The 14,846-nt window shown below is 41.1% G+C and overlaps 1 protein-coding gene and 1 long non-coding RNA gene across 6 annotated transcripts in view; one reads left to right on the top strand and one right to left on the bottom strand.

Annotated features, from left to right (window-relative positions):
• Nucleotides 1–14,846, bottom strand: part of taok1a (TAO kinase 1a) — a 178,193-nt gene that overhangs the window by 7,931 nt on the left and 155,416 nt on the right. For all 5 annotated transcript variants that reach the window (XM_087977314.1, XM_087977315.1, XM_043718405.2 and 2 more), the window contains exons 18-19: nucleotides 10,492–10,704; nucleotides 1,407–1,589 (exon numbers count right to left, since the gene is read on the bottom strand). In XM_087977314.1, the coding sequence (XP_087833440.1) occupies nucleotides 1,407–1,589; nucleotides 10,492–10,704 (396 nt within the window). The remainder of the gene's footprint in view (nucleotides 1–1,406; nucleotides 1,590–10,491; nucleotides 10,705–14,846) is intronic.
• Nucleotides 5,700–8,439, top strand: LOC148141871 (uncharacterized). Its single transcript, XR_015752240.1, has 3 exons — nucleotides 5,700–5,952; nucleotides 7,061–7,217; nucleotides 8,221–8,439. It is a non-coding gene; the product is annotated as an uncharacterized LOC148141871 (long non-coding RNA).

The raw sequence follows: 14,846 nt of genomic DNA, 5'->3' as shown, positions 1-14,846 counted from the left end.
AGATTAAACATATTGTTAATATGCAGCATAGTAAAACAATGCAATGACATATGTTTATGCAACTGAAATAACTTTAGCTTCTAAATTGTCATGAACTGTTCTCTAGGCTCCGGATAGTAATTACAATTTTGAGCAGGAAGCAGTAGTACTGCACTGGATTGTTGGCACAGTATTATCATCTGGTTATCAATGAAAGCAGGAATGCAGTAATATTTTACTAACAAATATTTAGACTATCTCAGAACTTCTTGCATGTGTACTCTAATGCCATTAATGTTTCCCTTGACTAACGAAAGCAACCGGGACAGTCAAGCTCCTATAAGTCAGAAAATTGATAGAAATAATGGCTTACACTCAACTGTTTGATCACTTGTCACAGCGCCTTCACCAACACAACTGTGTAATTTGGAACTTCTAATCCAGTCATCTATTCAGAGCAGTGAAATATCTGTCTGCAGCATGTCAGCTATTTATTAATACGTGTGACATTGATCTGGTTTTAAGTAATGTCCATTCCAAAATAAAGCTAGTGTAAAAAGCGGTAAAGGTTGAACGTGTGTAGGAATCCTTGAGACTTATGAAATATATCTAAGAAAACCTGCCTCCAGTGTTAAATGCATTTTTTATATATTGGAACTAAGTTACAGATTTGTTTCAATGTTCCTTCACGCAGAAAAGCGTGGAGCATTCCTTTTAAGTTACGAGGGGTTAAACTAGGTGCTTTCAGTTTCACAGGCTCTTTCCCTTAAAGAAGCCATCAAAGATGGATAGAATTATGGTACACATACAGGATAAAAAGCTACATTTCACCACTGATCCAACAGCTGGGGCCCCTGGTTTCGACCTTTCTCAATAAAAGTGCACAGCATTCAACTCAGGCAGGATATGAGACAATCCGCCCACTTGCCTCAGAAGAGGAAGATGAGGGATAACGTGGAGTACAATTATGACCATTATTCCCAATGTGTGGAACACATACACCAACATGTCCACCAAGACCTGCTGTGGAGTGCACCTCAGTTCCCCACAGATCAGGAGACCAATGAATAGCTAAACTATGTAACTAGACATTACAAACTGTTTGTTGTACAAAAGAGGAATTTTTTTTTACAAAAGCATTTCTGAAAGGTTAGTTATCACAGCATCGAGGTCATAAAAGAACTAGCGGAAGGAATTGATTACTTAAACTCTTCAAAAATAAATTTAAAATTGCTGAAACTTTATGAAATTGTCAAAGTTCTTAAAATACAAATATAAATGTTTATAGCTGAATCAGGAAGACAGAGTTCACAAGCAGTAATTAATTGAAAAGGATTCTTACAGCTCGTTTAAAACACTGGATAATGGTTGAAATGCTGGGAATAGGTTAGCATGTTAATTTTCACTGACAAAGCATCACACAGTACCTTTTGCTCTAGTAGGGCTCTACGTAATGAGACTCTCTGCTCCAATTCCTTGCGTTCACGCTCATGCTGCGCCTCAGTCTGCATTTTTATTTTACTCTGGTATGCATTAAGCAGCTCAAGCTCCTGCTGCAACTGCATTTTTAAAACCTGGCATTCAGCCTCCTGAGCTTCATCTAGACGTAACTGTAAAAAGTGAAAATAGAATAAATAATGAATATTTGAAATTAAGATGGACTGATTGCTCAGATCTGCTATTCGTGGCTTTGCAATGTATGAATGAGAGAGACATATGACCTGAAGTGTTAAATCTTTCTATAATACTGTACTTCAATTTTGGTTTAATACATATTTGGCTTTAATTCTGTTTTTAAAAAAAATACTTCTGCATCATCCTGTAGACTTGAAAGCTTTCTGTGTAACATCAAAATATTGGCTCAGATTTTACTGTAGTAATATCAGTCACATTGTACCTACAGGTGCCTGCCCACATAAATCTCTATTGCTGATTCAGCACTTAAAGACTGTGAACTTTGGGTAGAACATAGAACATAGAAGAATACAGTGCAGTACAGACCCTTCGGCCCTCGATGTTGCGCCGATCCAAGCCCACCGAACCTACACTAGCCCACTATCCTCCATATGCCGATCCAATGCCCGCTTAAATGCCCATAATGAGGGAGAGTCCACCACTGCTACTGGCAGGGCATTCCATGAACTCTCAACTCGCTGAGTAAAGAACCTACCCCTAACATCTGTCCTATACCTACCCCCCCCCCTTATTTTAAAGCTATGCTCCCTTGTAATAGCTGACTCCATACGTGGAAAAAGATTCTCACTGTCGACCCTATCTAAACTCCTAATCATCTTGTACACCTCTATCAAGTCACCCCTAAACCTTCTTTTCTCCAATGAAAACAACCCCAAGTGCCTCAGCCTTTCCTCATACGATCTTTCTACCATACCAGGCAACATCCTGGTAAACCTCCTCTGCACCCGTTCCAGTGCCTCCACATCCTTCCTATAGTATGGCGAGCAAAACTGCACACAATACTCCAGATGCGGCCGCACCAGAGTCTTATACAATGGCAACATGACCTCAGTACTCCGGAACTCAATTCCTCTACCAATAAAAGCCAGTACGCCATATGCCTTCTTCACCGCACTATTTACCTGGGTGGCAACTTTCAAAGATCTGTGTACATGGACACCAAGATCCCTCTGCTCATCCACACGACCAAGTATCCGACCATTAGCCCAGTACCCCATCTTTTTGTTACTCTTACCAAAGTGAATCACCTCACACTTAGCTACATTGAACTCCATTTGCCACCTTTCTGCCCAGTTCTGCAGCTTATCTATATCCCGCTGTAACCTGCCACATCCTTCCTCACTGTCTACAACTCCTCCGTCTTTCGTATCATCCGCAAACTTGCTCACCCAACCTTCTAACCCCTCCTACAGGTCATTTATAAAAATGACAAACAGCAATGGTCCCAAAACAGATCCTTGCGGAACACCGCTAGTGACGGCACTCCAAGATGAACCTTTGCCATCAACTACTATCCTCTGTCTTCTTCCAGCCAGCCAACTCCTAATCCAAACCTCCAACTCGCTCTCAATGCCATACCTCCGTATTTTTTGCAGTAGTCTACCATGGGGAACCTTATCAAACGCCTTACTAAAATCCATATACACCACATCTACCGCTTTCCCCTCGTCCACCTCCTTAGTCACCTTCTCAAAGAATTCAATAAGGTTTGTGAGGCACGACCTGCCCTTCACAAAACCATGCTGACTATCCTTGATCACATTATTCCTATCCAGATGTTCATAAATCCTATCCCTTACAATTCTCTCTAAGATTTTGCCCACAACAGAAATGAGACTCACTGGCCTATAGTTACTAGGGTTATCCCTACTCCCCTTCTTGAACAAGGGAACCACATTTGCTAGCCTCCAATCTTCTGGCACTACTCCTGTAGACAATGAGGACATAAAAATCAAGGCCAATGGCTCTGCAATCTCCTCCCTTGCTTCCCAGAGAATCCTAGGATAAATGCCATCAGGCCCAGGGGACTTATCTATTTTCACCCTTTCCAGAATTTCCAACACCTCTTCTCTACATACCTCAAAGCCATCCATTCTACTTAATTGTGACTCAGTATTCACATTGACAACAACGTCCTGTTCCTGATTGAATACTGACGAAAAGTATTCATTCAGTGTCTCCCCAATCTCTTCAGCCTCCACACGCAACTTCCCACTACTATCCTTGACTGGACCTATTCCTAGAGGAGAAAGTGGAGTCTGCAGATGCTGGAGATCAGAGCTGAAAATGTGTTGCTGGAAAAGCGCAGGTCAGGCAGCATCCAGGGAACAGGAGAATCGACGTTTCGGGCATAAGCCCTTCTTCATAAGCCCTATTCCTACCCTAGTCATTCTTTTATTCCTGACATACCTATAGAAAGCCTTAGGGTTTTCCCTAATCCTACCAACTAAGGACCTTTCATGTCCCCTCCTTGCTGCTCTTAGCTCTCTCTTCAGGTCCTTCCTGGCTACCTTATAACTCTCAATCGCCCCAATTGAACCTTCACGCCTCATCTTTACATAGGCCGCCCTCTCCCATTTAACAAGGGATTCCAATTCCTGATTAAACCACAGCTCCCTCACACGACCCTTTCCTCCCTGCCTGACGGGTACATACTTATCAAGGACACTCAATAGTTGCTCCTTAAACAAGCTCCACATATCAATTACGCCCTTGCCTTGAAGCTTACTTTTCCAAGCCACACATCCTAAGTCATGCCTCACCACATCATAATTTCCCTGCCCCCAGCTATAACTCTTGCCCTGTAGTGCACACTTATCCCTCTCCATCACTAGAGTAAAAGTCACCGAATTGTGGTCACTGTCCCTAATTCTAACACCTGGCCTGGTTCATTACCCAGAACCAAATCCAGTATGGCCTCACCTCTTGTTGGCCTATCTACATATTGTGTCAGGAAACCCTCCTGCACACATTGGACAAATACTGACCCATCTAACGAACTTGAGCTATAGCTTTCCCAATCAATATCAGGAAAGTTAAAAGTCCCCCATAACAACCACCCTATTACTTTCACTCTTCTCTTGAATCATCCTCGCAATCCTTTCTTCTACATTTCTAGGGCTATTAAAAGGCCTGTAAGAAACTCCTAACAGGGTGAGCTCACCTTTCCTATTCTTAACCTCAGCCCAAACTACCTCAGATGGCGAGTCTTCATCCATCGTCCTTTCCACAGCTGTAATACTATCTTTGACAAGCAATGCCACACCTCCCCCTCTTTTACCCCCACCTCTGACCCTACTAAAACATTTAAACCCTGGGACCTGCAACAGCCAATCCTGTCCCTGTTCTACCCATGTCTCCGTAATAGCCACAACATCAAAGTCACAGGTACCAACCCACGCTGCAAGTTCACCTACCTTATTTCGTATACTTCTTGCATTGAAGTATACACACTTCAAGCCACTTTTCTGTTTACAGGCACCCTCCTTTGAAATTGATGCCATGTTCCTAACCTCCCTACACTCCAGGTCCTGCACCCTAAAGCTAGAGTCTGGGTTCCTATGCCCCTGCAGAGTTAGTTTAACCCCCCCCAAGAGCACTAGCAAACCTCCCACCAAGGATACTGGTGCCCCTCAGGTTCAGGTGCAGACCATCCTGTTTATAGAGGTCCCACCTTCCCCAGAAAGAACCCCAGTTATCCAAATACCGGAATCCCTCCCTCCTGCACCATCCCTGTAGCCACGCATTTAACTGTTCTCTCTCCCTATTCCTCGACTCTCTATCACGTGGCACGGGTAACAAACCAGAGACAACAACTCTGTTCGTTCTAACTTTGAGCTTCCAACCTAGCTCCCTGAAAGCCTGCCTAACATCCTCAGCGCTCCTCCTATCTATGTCATTGGTGCCAATGTGGACCACGACTTCGGGCTGCTCCCCCTCCCCCTTAAGGACACGGAAAACACGATCAGAGACATGGGTATTTCCCATTACTTTTGTAGTAAAAACAACTGCAAATGTTAGAGATGTAATAAATGGTGATTACTTTTGAACTATCTCCCTTGTCCTGAAAATTTAATTCCTAGAAGTATAGAGTCTTAATTCTATAGAAGAAAATTAATTTTAAAAATATTTCATCTCTTTCCATGAATCTTATTTAGAATTCCCAATTTTTATTCAATTCCTTGGTCACAGTAAGTGTAATTTGTATTGTGTGTGTTTTTTTTTTAAATTCTGGTTTAGGCTCTTCATAGTTTAAGAGAATTCTTCAATCTAATTGAGTAAAGATCTTTGCTTTGCTTGCTATTGAAAGAAGCCATACATTGTCTACAGAGTTCCGCATTGAAACAGATTCTTTATATGACTGGAAATCTGCTGACAGGCCCATAAGAAGTCTGTGCAACCGCAATGTGAAGCAAATAGCAAAAAGCCTGATCTTTGCTGCTAAGAGACTCTTTACCAACATGTGGAGAACATCTCAGTGACCTACTATTACTTTATGTAAGTGATGCAACAATCTGACTTTTGTATTCTCCGTTTCTACTGCATAAACTACTTTTTTTTACTATTTTAAACCAATAGAAGCTTCACAAATTGAAGTAAGCCTCAAAGTACTTTTTACTGCAAACATGAACTGAGAGCTATATCAGTTGTACTAAATTCGACTTACAAATTCAACTTTAGATGTTAACATACTGACAGATAAATACAATTCCCATTAAAATATATTTTGAATGGTTAATGTAAATTAGAAACAGTTAAAATAATTCTATCACAAATTACACAAATAAGCAGATTGCACGTGTAAACTCAAATAATAGAACTGAGAACAACCAGTCCAACTACAAAACTTTCACGTATGATCCATTAACCAAGATAGTTACTCTCTTTTGGTCATCTAATCTAGATTAGATTACCTACAGTATGGAAACAGGCTCTTTGGCCCAACAAGTCCATACCAACCCTCCGAAGAGTAATCACCCAGACCCATTCCCCTACCATACATTTACCCCTGACTAATGCCCCTAGCACTATGGGCAATTTAGCATGGCCAGTTCACCTGACCTGCACATCTCTGGATTGTGGGAGGAAACCCACACAGACATAGGGAGAAGTCCATTTTTGAATGCTTTGACAAAATCCCTAACAAATGTTTGGAAACGAGATGGAAAAACCTTCAGCATATTTTTTGAAAAGACAAATCCTGATAACGCTGTTTATAATTAAACCTCTACCCTCAGATCGATCAATTCAGTTTATTTTCATATGAATCAGGGTTTTACAGAACTCACTGTCACTTATATATCCAAGAGAATTTTTTTCTTCCCTCATTCGATGAAAAACATTCAAGTAGAAATATAATAGACAAAGCAATATACTACCTTTCATGTCTATGATTCCCTATTTCTAATCTTGGTAACACCAAAGTGAAAAGGCCATTCCCCAAAGAGGCAGCAAAAAAAAGTTAACTTGGATATTGAGTGGCCACTTTAACGATAAAACAGAATGTGCATCAGTGAATGACATGAGGAGCTTAGAGGAGCAGGATCAGTTCTGTACAACTTACTGTATGTAACTCCACATTATTCTTATTTTCTTTCTTTCACAGGGCAAAGACATCACTGGCTAGATTATCATTTATTACTTATTCATAAGTGACTTTAAGATGATGATGATGAGCTACCTTCTTGAAATACAGCGGTGGATTAGTTGTAGGTACCCTCTTAGTTAGGGAGTTCTAGGATATTGGCCCAGCAACAGTAAAGGTAGGACTGATGTGGGGCTTGGAGGGTAACTCGGGTGGTGGGTTCCCATGCATCTGTTGTCCTTATTCTTCCAGTGGCAGAGGTCATGGACTGCATATGAATACACATTTGATTTTTCAGTCTATATGCAGATTACGATCTTCCATGATTATCACTGTGACAAGCTCCTATTATTTCTTTCTTTTTACTGTTTGTAGACCTATACATCAATCCCACAAGTGTCCTTCAGCTTTCATTTCTCATCTCTACCTAAACTGCTTCTATATTCCAGTTCCTAAATCTAGATAATCTCTCCCTGTTAATATAACCGGTTAACAGAAACTCCCCCTCCACATCTTGACTTCATATACCTTTCAAAATTCAGTCACAATTAATATAATGCAATAGCTTTGACTCTAATGAAAAAAAAACTGCAGATGCTGGAATCAAACTTGACAAGCAGGAGGGTGGACGAACATAAGCCAGGCTGCATCAGGAGGTGAGAAAACAACATTTCGGGTATAACCCTTCTTCAGTACTGAAGGGTTATACCTGAAACATTGACGTCTCCAACTCTTGATGCCGCCTGGCTTGCTGTGTTCTTCCAGCCTCCTGCTTGTCTACTTTGTCTCTATAATGGTCATCAGACACACTTAATTATTACTATTTGTGTTATTAGTTCATGCGTTTTATTTCAAATGCAACATGAATTTAGATGGAACCTTTTATTAATTTGGTAAACTCGAACCCTTCTATTGATTTACTCTGATTTGAAATCTGTAGTCTTTCCTGTCACTGTCAACCATTTTCCATATTAATAGATTTTGCTCTTGCCTTGTCTCTACTCTGGTTGATCATATCTTCCCAAATTTGATCTCTTTTTGGAAAGTGCAATCGAGGCTTGCAATGCAAGCTCACACATTTGGTTACTGTTGATGGCAAAGTTACTTCAAATATATCTAAAGTTCACAATTTATTCCAGATTTGTATATTTTCTCAAGGTATTCTTCTATTTTAATCCTAGGTTTCAGTCGTTGAGCAGAGAATTAAATAGAGAATTGTCCTTCTCTACTTCCTCCACCGCAACATATGGATCATCATAGGACATTAGAGAAAATAGGAATTCATAACGCTTTACAACAAATAAAAACAAATGTTTTGCATAAGTACATGAGAGTCAATTCTTCATGTTGTGCCACAAACATCAAGGAGGCAAGTGACCATTTAATTTATTTTGGTTGGAAAGAAATACGGGGTTATCAGAGAATATGATCACTTGGTTCTTTGGAATAGGTCTACCATTCTTGGTATCTGCTTTGAATTCCAGATTCCCATTTAGGGATGCATACTGTCCAGGACACTGGCAGTTCCCTGTTCTTCTTTGAAACATGTGCCATGAAACCTTCTGCATCCATTTGTTGCCTCGGTTTAAAATCACATCCAAAGACAGAGGAGACATTAAACTGACATAAAAAACTTTTGCTTTCCTGTTATTAGCACCAAGACTGTCTGCTTAAAATCTTGTCATTGTGATGCTTTTTAAAAAAAAGAATCATTCATGGAATGTGGGGTTCGGCCAGCATTTAATGCCCATTCCTAGTTGCCTTGAGAAAGTGGTGGGAGCTGCCTTCTTGAAACACTGCAGTTCATTCGACGAAGAATGTCCACAATAACGTTAGCGAGCAAGTTACAGGATTTTGACCCAGTAACACCAAAGAAACAGTGATATATTTCCAAGTCAGGATAGTGAACGCAGAGGAACTTCCAAGTTATGCCACTGCCGTGGTTTATGGCACACTTGGCCTTCGAGATGGTGGTGACTGTGGGTCAAGAAGATGCTTTCTACAGAATCGTGCGGAATTTCTACAGTGCACCTTGTAGACAGTACACACTGCTGCTATGGAGCATTGATCTTGGAGGGAATAAATGTCCGTGGATGTGGAAGGCTGCTTTGTCCTAGTTGGTATCAAGCTTGTTGAGTGTTAATGGGGTGCCATTCATCCAGGCAAATGGAGAGTGATCCATCATTAGTGCTCCCATTATTTCTTACTTCATACTCCATCCTACTGCATAGTTACTACTAGGTAGGCTGTACACCACTCCCACAAGTTACTTCATGCCTTTCCTCATTTTATCTACATCCAAATCTCTTTGGCCACTTTGCAGAACACCTACGTTCTGTTCGCAAAAATTATCCCAAGCTTCCTGATGCCCGCCAGTTCAACAAACCGCCACGTTCCCTGGCCAACATCTCTGTCTCAGGCTTGCAAGCTGGAAGAACAATATCTCATTTTCTGCTTGCAGACTCTGTAGCCTTCAGAACTCAATATTGAGTTTAACAAGTTTCAGGCTTGAGAATGCCTTATCCCATGTCATGATTTGGAGGTACCGGCGTTGGACTGGGGTGTACAAATTTAAAAATCACAACACCAGGTCACAGTCCAACAGGTTTATTTGGAAGCACTAGCTTTCAGAGCATTGCTCCTTCATCAGGTGGTTGCGGAGTGTAAGATCGTAGGACACAATTTATCGCAAAAGTTTACAGTGTGAAGTAACTGAAATTATACACTTTTTCAGTATATAATTTCAGTTACATCACACTGTAAACTTTTGCTATAAATTCTGTGTCCTACGATCTTATACTTCACAACCACCTGAAGGTGCAGAGCTCTGAAAGCTAGTGCTTCCAAATAAGCTTGTTGGACTATAACCTGGTGCTATGATTTTTAACTTTATCCCATATCCTTACCCCAACCTTCACACACACGTTCTTGTCATCACACATGGGCTGCTACCACAATCAACCCATTCTCAGCTACTCCATTAGCAGGTATTGATTCTCCCAGGTTAACCTTTACATATTCCTTTGTCTGCTCAGCTGTTGTGCTCTCTCTGGGCTCCATCTCCACCTATATTTACTCTTTCCTCTCCTACCGCACTACTTTTTTTAGTATATATACACCAATTCTTTCCTCGTTACAAATCAGTTCTCAAGGAGGGTCAGTGGACTCAAAGCATTAACTCTGCTTTCTCTCCACAAATGCTGCCAGTCTTGCCGAGTTTTTCCAGCAATTCTGCTTTCCTGAACTTAGGACATCTCTCCCTATTGTGCTATTATTAATCAACAGAGCTACTCTTCCAACTTGTCCTGTCCTTCCTAAATGTCACGTGGTTTCGATACTTAAGATCGCAAACCATTCTTCCACTTGAAAATAAACAATCATAAATCCAATGTAAGGAGCTATTCACCCAACTGAACAAAATTAGATCTGTTAAAATTTAATTTTATACTTACCGCCTGAGTTGACAGCATTTCGTTTATGCTGTGATCATACTGTTCGGCAAGTATGGCCAGTTTCCGTGTCTGTTCATCCTTCAGTCGTTTCAGCACAGCTTTATGTTCACTTTTGGGTGTAGTTTCTAACAGATGGTTGCGAAGTGCCTTATACTGCCTTGTCTGAATCTTGCAAGTGTCCTGGAATTGTTTTTTGATTTGCAGCTCTTTTGACTAGAGAATACATAAAACTAGTTTCAAACACCTTTTATCGACAGAACAGAAAGACATATTTTCAAGACTGGATTTAAAAAGTTTCTGTAATAGAAATGCAAGGACAAATGACTGGAAAACATACTTGTAAAAATATATACTGTATTTATACCATGCAGTTTAATTTTAAATATTTATTTTAAAATGAATTATCCATTACAATTAAAATACAGAACTTGTTTTTTCATTCAAATAAATTAAGTGTTCTCCTGGTCTGTTACTTTCCAAACAAACTGACTGATTGTGAAAATCAAAGGAAGAAGTACAGCCAATACAAATATTTCCCATTATAAGTCAAGAAAAATTATAAGACATTTGGCATTTCTCTGTCCCAAACTGACCAAACAAGTTTGCTCCTTCCTTTCATCAGAAATCTAGTGAGCTGATGCCAGTAACACAAGCAGTGAGCGACCTAGTGAGAATAGCTTTAACCAACAAATTCTCCTGGAAGCTAACTCGCAGGAATTAAACCTAATATAGTGGTTTTTATTCAAGTGTAGATAATTTTGAAGAAATAGTTAAAGGGAAAGGATGCTATTTGCATTGGCACAACTTTACTAACCAAGAGTTGAGGAATACTTTATTTAAGATAAAACATCCAAGAGGAATATTTATAACTATCAACTTAAAAATTTGAAGAAATAATGAAGGGCTACAAGTTATGGAATTTTAACTTTATTTTCTATGATGCATTGCTTTGACATTTAAATCTCTAAGTAAGTTTGCACAGTCAGGAGTGAGACGCAGCTCAAATGAGTATGTAGCTTGGGAACACGAATTTAGGAATCTGGTGCGGAGGGGAAGAGCTGCTTCTTGCTTGATTTCTGGCTCACATTTTGCAAGATATTTTTAAATAGGAAAAACTGAAGTCCAGGATTGGGAGCTTAGCACACAAAGTGACATCACAGGAAAACTGCAAATTTAATGGTTGGCAATAGCAAATAACTTAACTATTATAGTTTATTAGAGAAAGTGAGGACTGCAGATGCTGATCAGAGTCGAAAAGTGTGGTGCTGGAAAAGCACAGCCAGTCAGGCAGCATCTGAGGAGGAGAGTCAACAGTTGAAACATAAGCTCTTCATCAGGAATCTGAAAAAAATCCTGAAGAACAGCTCATGCTCGAAACGTCGATTCTCCTGCTCCTCAGATGATGCCTGCCCAGCTGTGCTTTTCCAGCACCACGCTTTTTGACTATTATAGTTCAAAGTTTGTGAGAATATTTGTAGCTCGGGTGCTCGTTGCTGTGGTTCTGTTCGCCGAGCTGGAAGTTTTTGTTGCAAACGTTTCGTCCCCTGTCTAGGTGACATCCTCAGTGCTTGGGAGCCTCCTGTGAAGCGCTTCTGTGGTGTTTCCTCCGGCATTTATAGTGGCCTGTCCCTGCCGCTTCCGGTTGTCAGTTTCAGCTGTCCGCTGTAGTGGCCAGTATATTGGATCCAGATCGATGTGTTTGTTGATGGATGTCCACAAACTCCATCAACAAACACATAGACCTGGACCCAATATACTGGCCACTACAGCGGACAGCTGAAACTGACAACCGGAAGCGGCAGGGACAGGCCACTATAAATGCCGGAGGAAACACCACAGGAGCGCTTCACGGGAGGCTCCCAAGCACTGAGGATGTCACCTAGACAGGGGACGAAACGTTTGCAACAAAAACTTCCAGCTCGGCGAACAGAACCACAGCAACTATTATAGTTTCCCTTCTGATTAAAGGTAAATGGGAGAAATATTATGTTACAAACTAAAAGACCAATAGGAATTTTAAAAAAAGCAAATTAAGAGCTAAGTAAACAAAATAGAGATGCAGGGTCAATTGTACCCGAATGATATGGGAGCTGGTGGACCTTGTGTGTCATAGCAATCAAATCTGGAGCAAGCATCAGTCGCTTGAGGAACTCTGGCTTCAGAGTTGATGAGCTGGAGTGCAAGGTTTGAATACTGACAAAGAGGGGGAGGAATTATCTGGATTGTTTCAGGAGGCAGTCACAGCCCTTAGATTAACTAACCCAGATTCGGTGAGTGATCAGGGACAGGAGGCTGGGACTATGAGTGAGGCATTTAGAGGGAATCAGGAGGTAATGCTGAAGGAGACTCAGACCTCAAGTCCAATAGGTCTGAGATTCTTGTTCCCTGTGTGGATGAGATCAAGGAGCTGTAGAAAGGATGAGAAAACTGATCACAGCACTGTGGTACAGACAGCCATTCAAGAGGGTGGACAAAACAAAAATGTAGTTGTAATCAGGGACAGCACAGTCAGGGGAACAGACACTGTTCAATGTGACCAGAACAAAGAGTCCCAAAGACCATATTGCCTGCCTGTTGCCCTTGTTCAAGATATCTCATTTGGTCTGCAGAAGACCATGGAGTCAGAGGGGAAAGATTGAATTGTTATGGTCTATGTATGTGTGAACAATACAGGTAGAGAGAGGAAAGAAGCTCTGCTGAGGGAATATGAACAGCTAGCAGCTAAATTAGAAAACAAAATCAAAAAGGTAATAATCCCCGGATTACTACCTGAGTCACGAGCTAATTGCTATAGGGTAAACAAGAATAAAGAGGAAAACGCATGGCTCAAAGATTGGTACGGGAGAAATGTGTTCAAATTCATGGGACATTGGCACCAGTATAAGGGAAGCAGGGAGTTGTTCCAATGGGGTGGGCTCCAGCTGAAATCACGCTGGGACTCAAGTCTGACTGAATCACCTAATTAGGGCTGCAGACAGGGCTTTAAATTAAAATGGTGGGTAGGAGAGTGGTTCACAGCTGCATAGGAAGTGATGGAAACATTTAATGAGAAGGGGACCTCAGGAGAGGTTAACATTTCCAGAACACCCTAATAGAACAGTCAGCAATCTACCTTCAGGCACAGCAATACAAAGAAACAATTATGAGGTGGGCAGGTGGTCAACGCAGGACTGAGGGCGTTGTACTAAAATGCATTCATTATACAAAACAAGGTCAGTGTGACGCAGTCTGAAATTAGTGGGTAGGATATTGCAAGCATCACAGGGTCTTGGCTGCAAGGGAATCTGGGCTGGAAACTAAATTTACAAGACTAAATTTCCTGATGAAGGGCTTATGCCCAAAACATCAATTCTCCTGCTCCTCGCATGCTGCCTCACCTGCTGTGCTTTTCCAGCACCACACTTTCGAAATGTATTACAATTGAGTCAAGGTAACTGCAAAGTCATACGGAAGGAGTTGGCCAGAGTTGATTGAAGGAGGATCCTAGCAGGAGAGTGGAACAGCAACGGCAGGAGTTTCCTGGGGGTAATTTGGGAGGCGCAGCAGAAATTCATCCTCAAGGAAGAAACAACATACTAAAGGGCGGATGAAGCAACCATGGCTGACAAGGGAAGTAGAAAGCAAAACAAAAACCATACAATGTTGTGAAGATGAGTGAGAAGCTACAAGATTGGAAAGCCTTTTTTATCCAGAGGACAACTTTAAAAAAAAATCAGGGGGTGAAGATGAAGTACGAGGGCAAGCTAGCTAGTCGTATAAAGAAAGATTTGAGAGCGTTTCTGTTTAAAAGAGACAAAAGTGTTGTATAGTGTCGCCACTCTCTGGTGCCGCCTTAATACAGAACAACAAACCAAAACATAGAAGATAAAATATAACAGAAACATGGCTAGTGTAACACTCCTAAGTAAGGAAGGAGAGAGGCAGGAAACAGGAAATTATAGGCTGGTTAGCCTGACCTCAATCATTGGTAGCAGCTTAGAATCCACTAAGGATGAGTTTGCACAATTTTTGGAAGTACATGTAAAATACAGCCAACTCAGCATGACTTTAAATGAAGGTCATGCCTGACAAATGTGTTAGAATATTTTGAGGAGATAATGAGCAAGTTAGACAAAGGAGAACCAGTGAACGTGATCCATTTGAATTTCCACTAGGTCTCACAAGATGGCATACAGCAAGCTACTAAATAAAATAAAATCCCATGGTGTCAGACAAGGTACTGGCATGGTTAGAGGATTGGCTGACTGTCAGAAGGCTGCAAGTGTGGATAAAGGAGCCTTTTGCAGGACAGCAGCTGTTGACTAGTTGAGTTCCACAGGGGTCAGAGTTGGGACTACAACTATTTACAATATAAC

This window comes from Chiloscyllium plagiosum, unplaced genomic scaffold (assembly GCF_037043375.1).
Source record: "Chiloscyllium plagiosum isolate Xiang-an unplaced genomic scaffold, Cpla_swu_hap1 HiC_scaffold_31, whole genome shotgun sequence".
Taxonomy (NCBI): domain Eukaryota; kingdom Metazoa; phylum Chordata; class Chondrichthyes; order Orectolobiformes; family Hemiscylliidae; genus Chiloscyllium; species Chiloscyllium plagiosum.
This window is presented reverse-complemented; position numbering and strand designations above follow the sequence as displayed.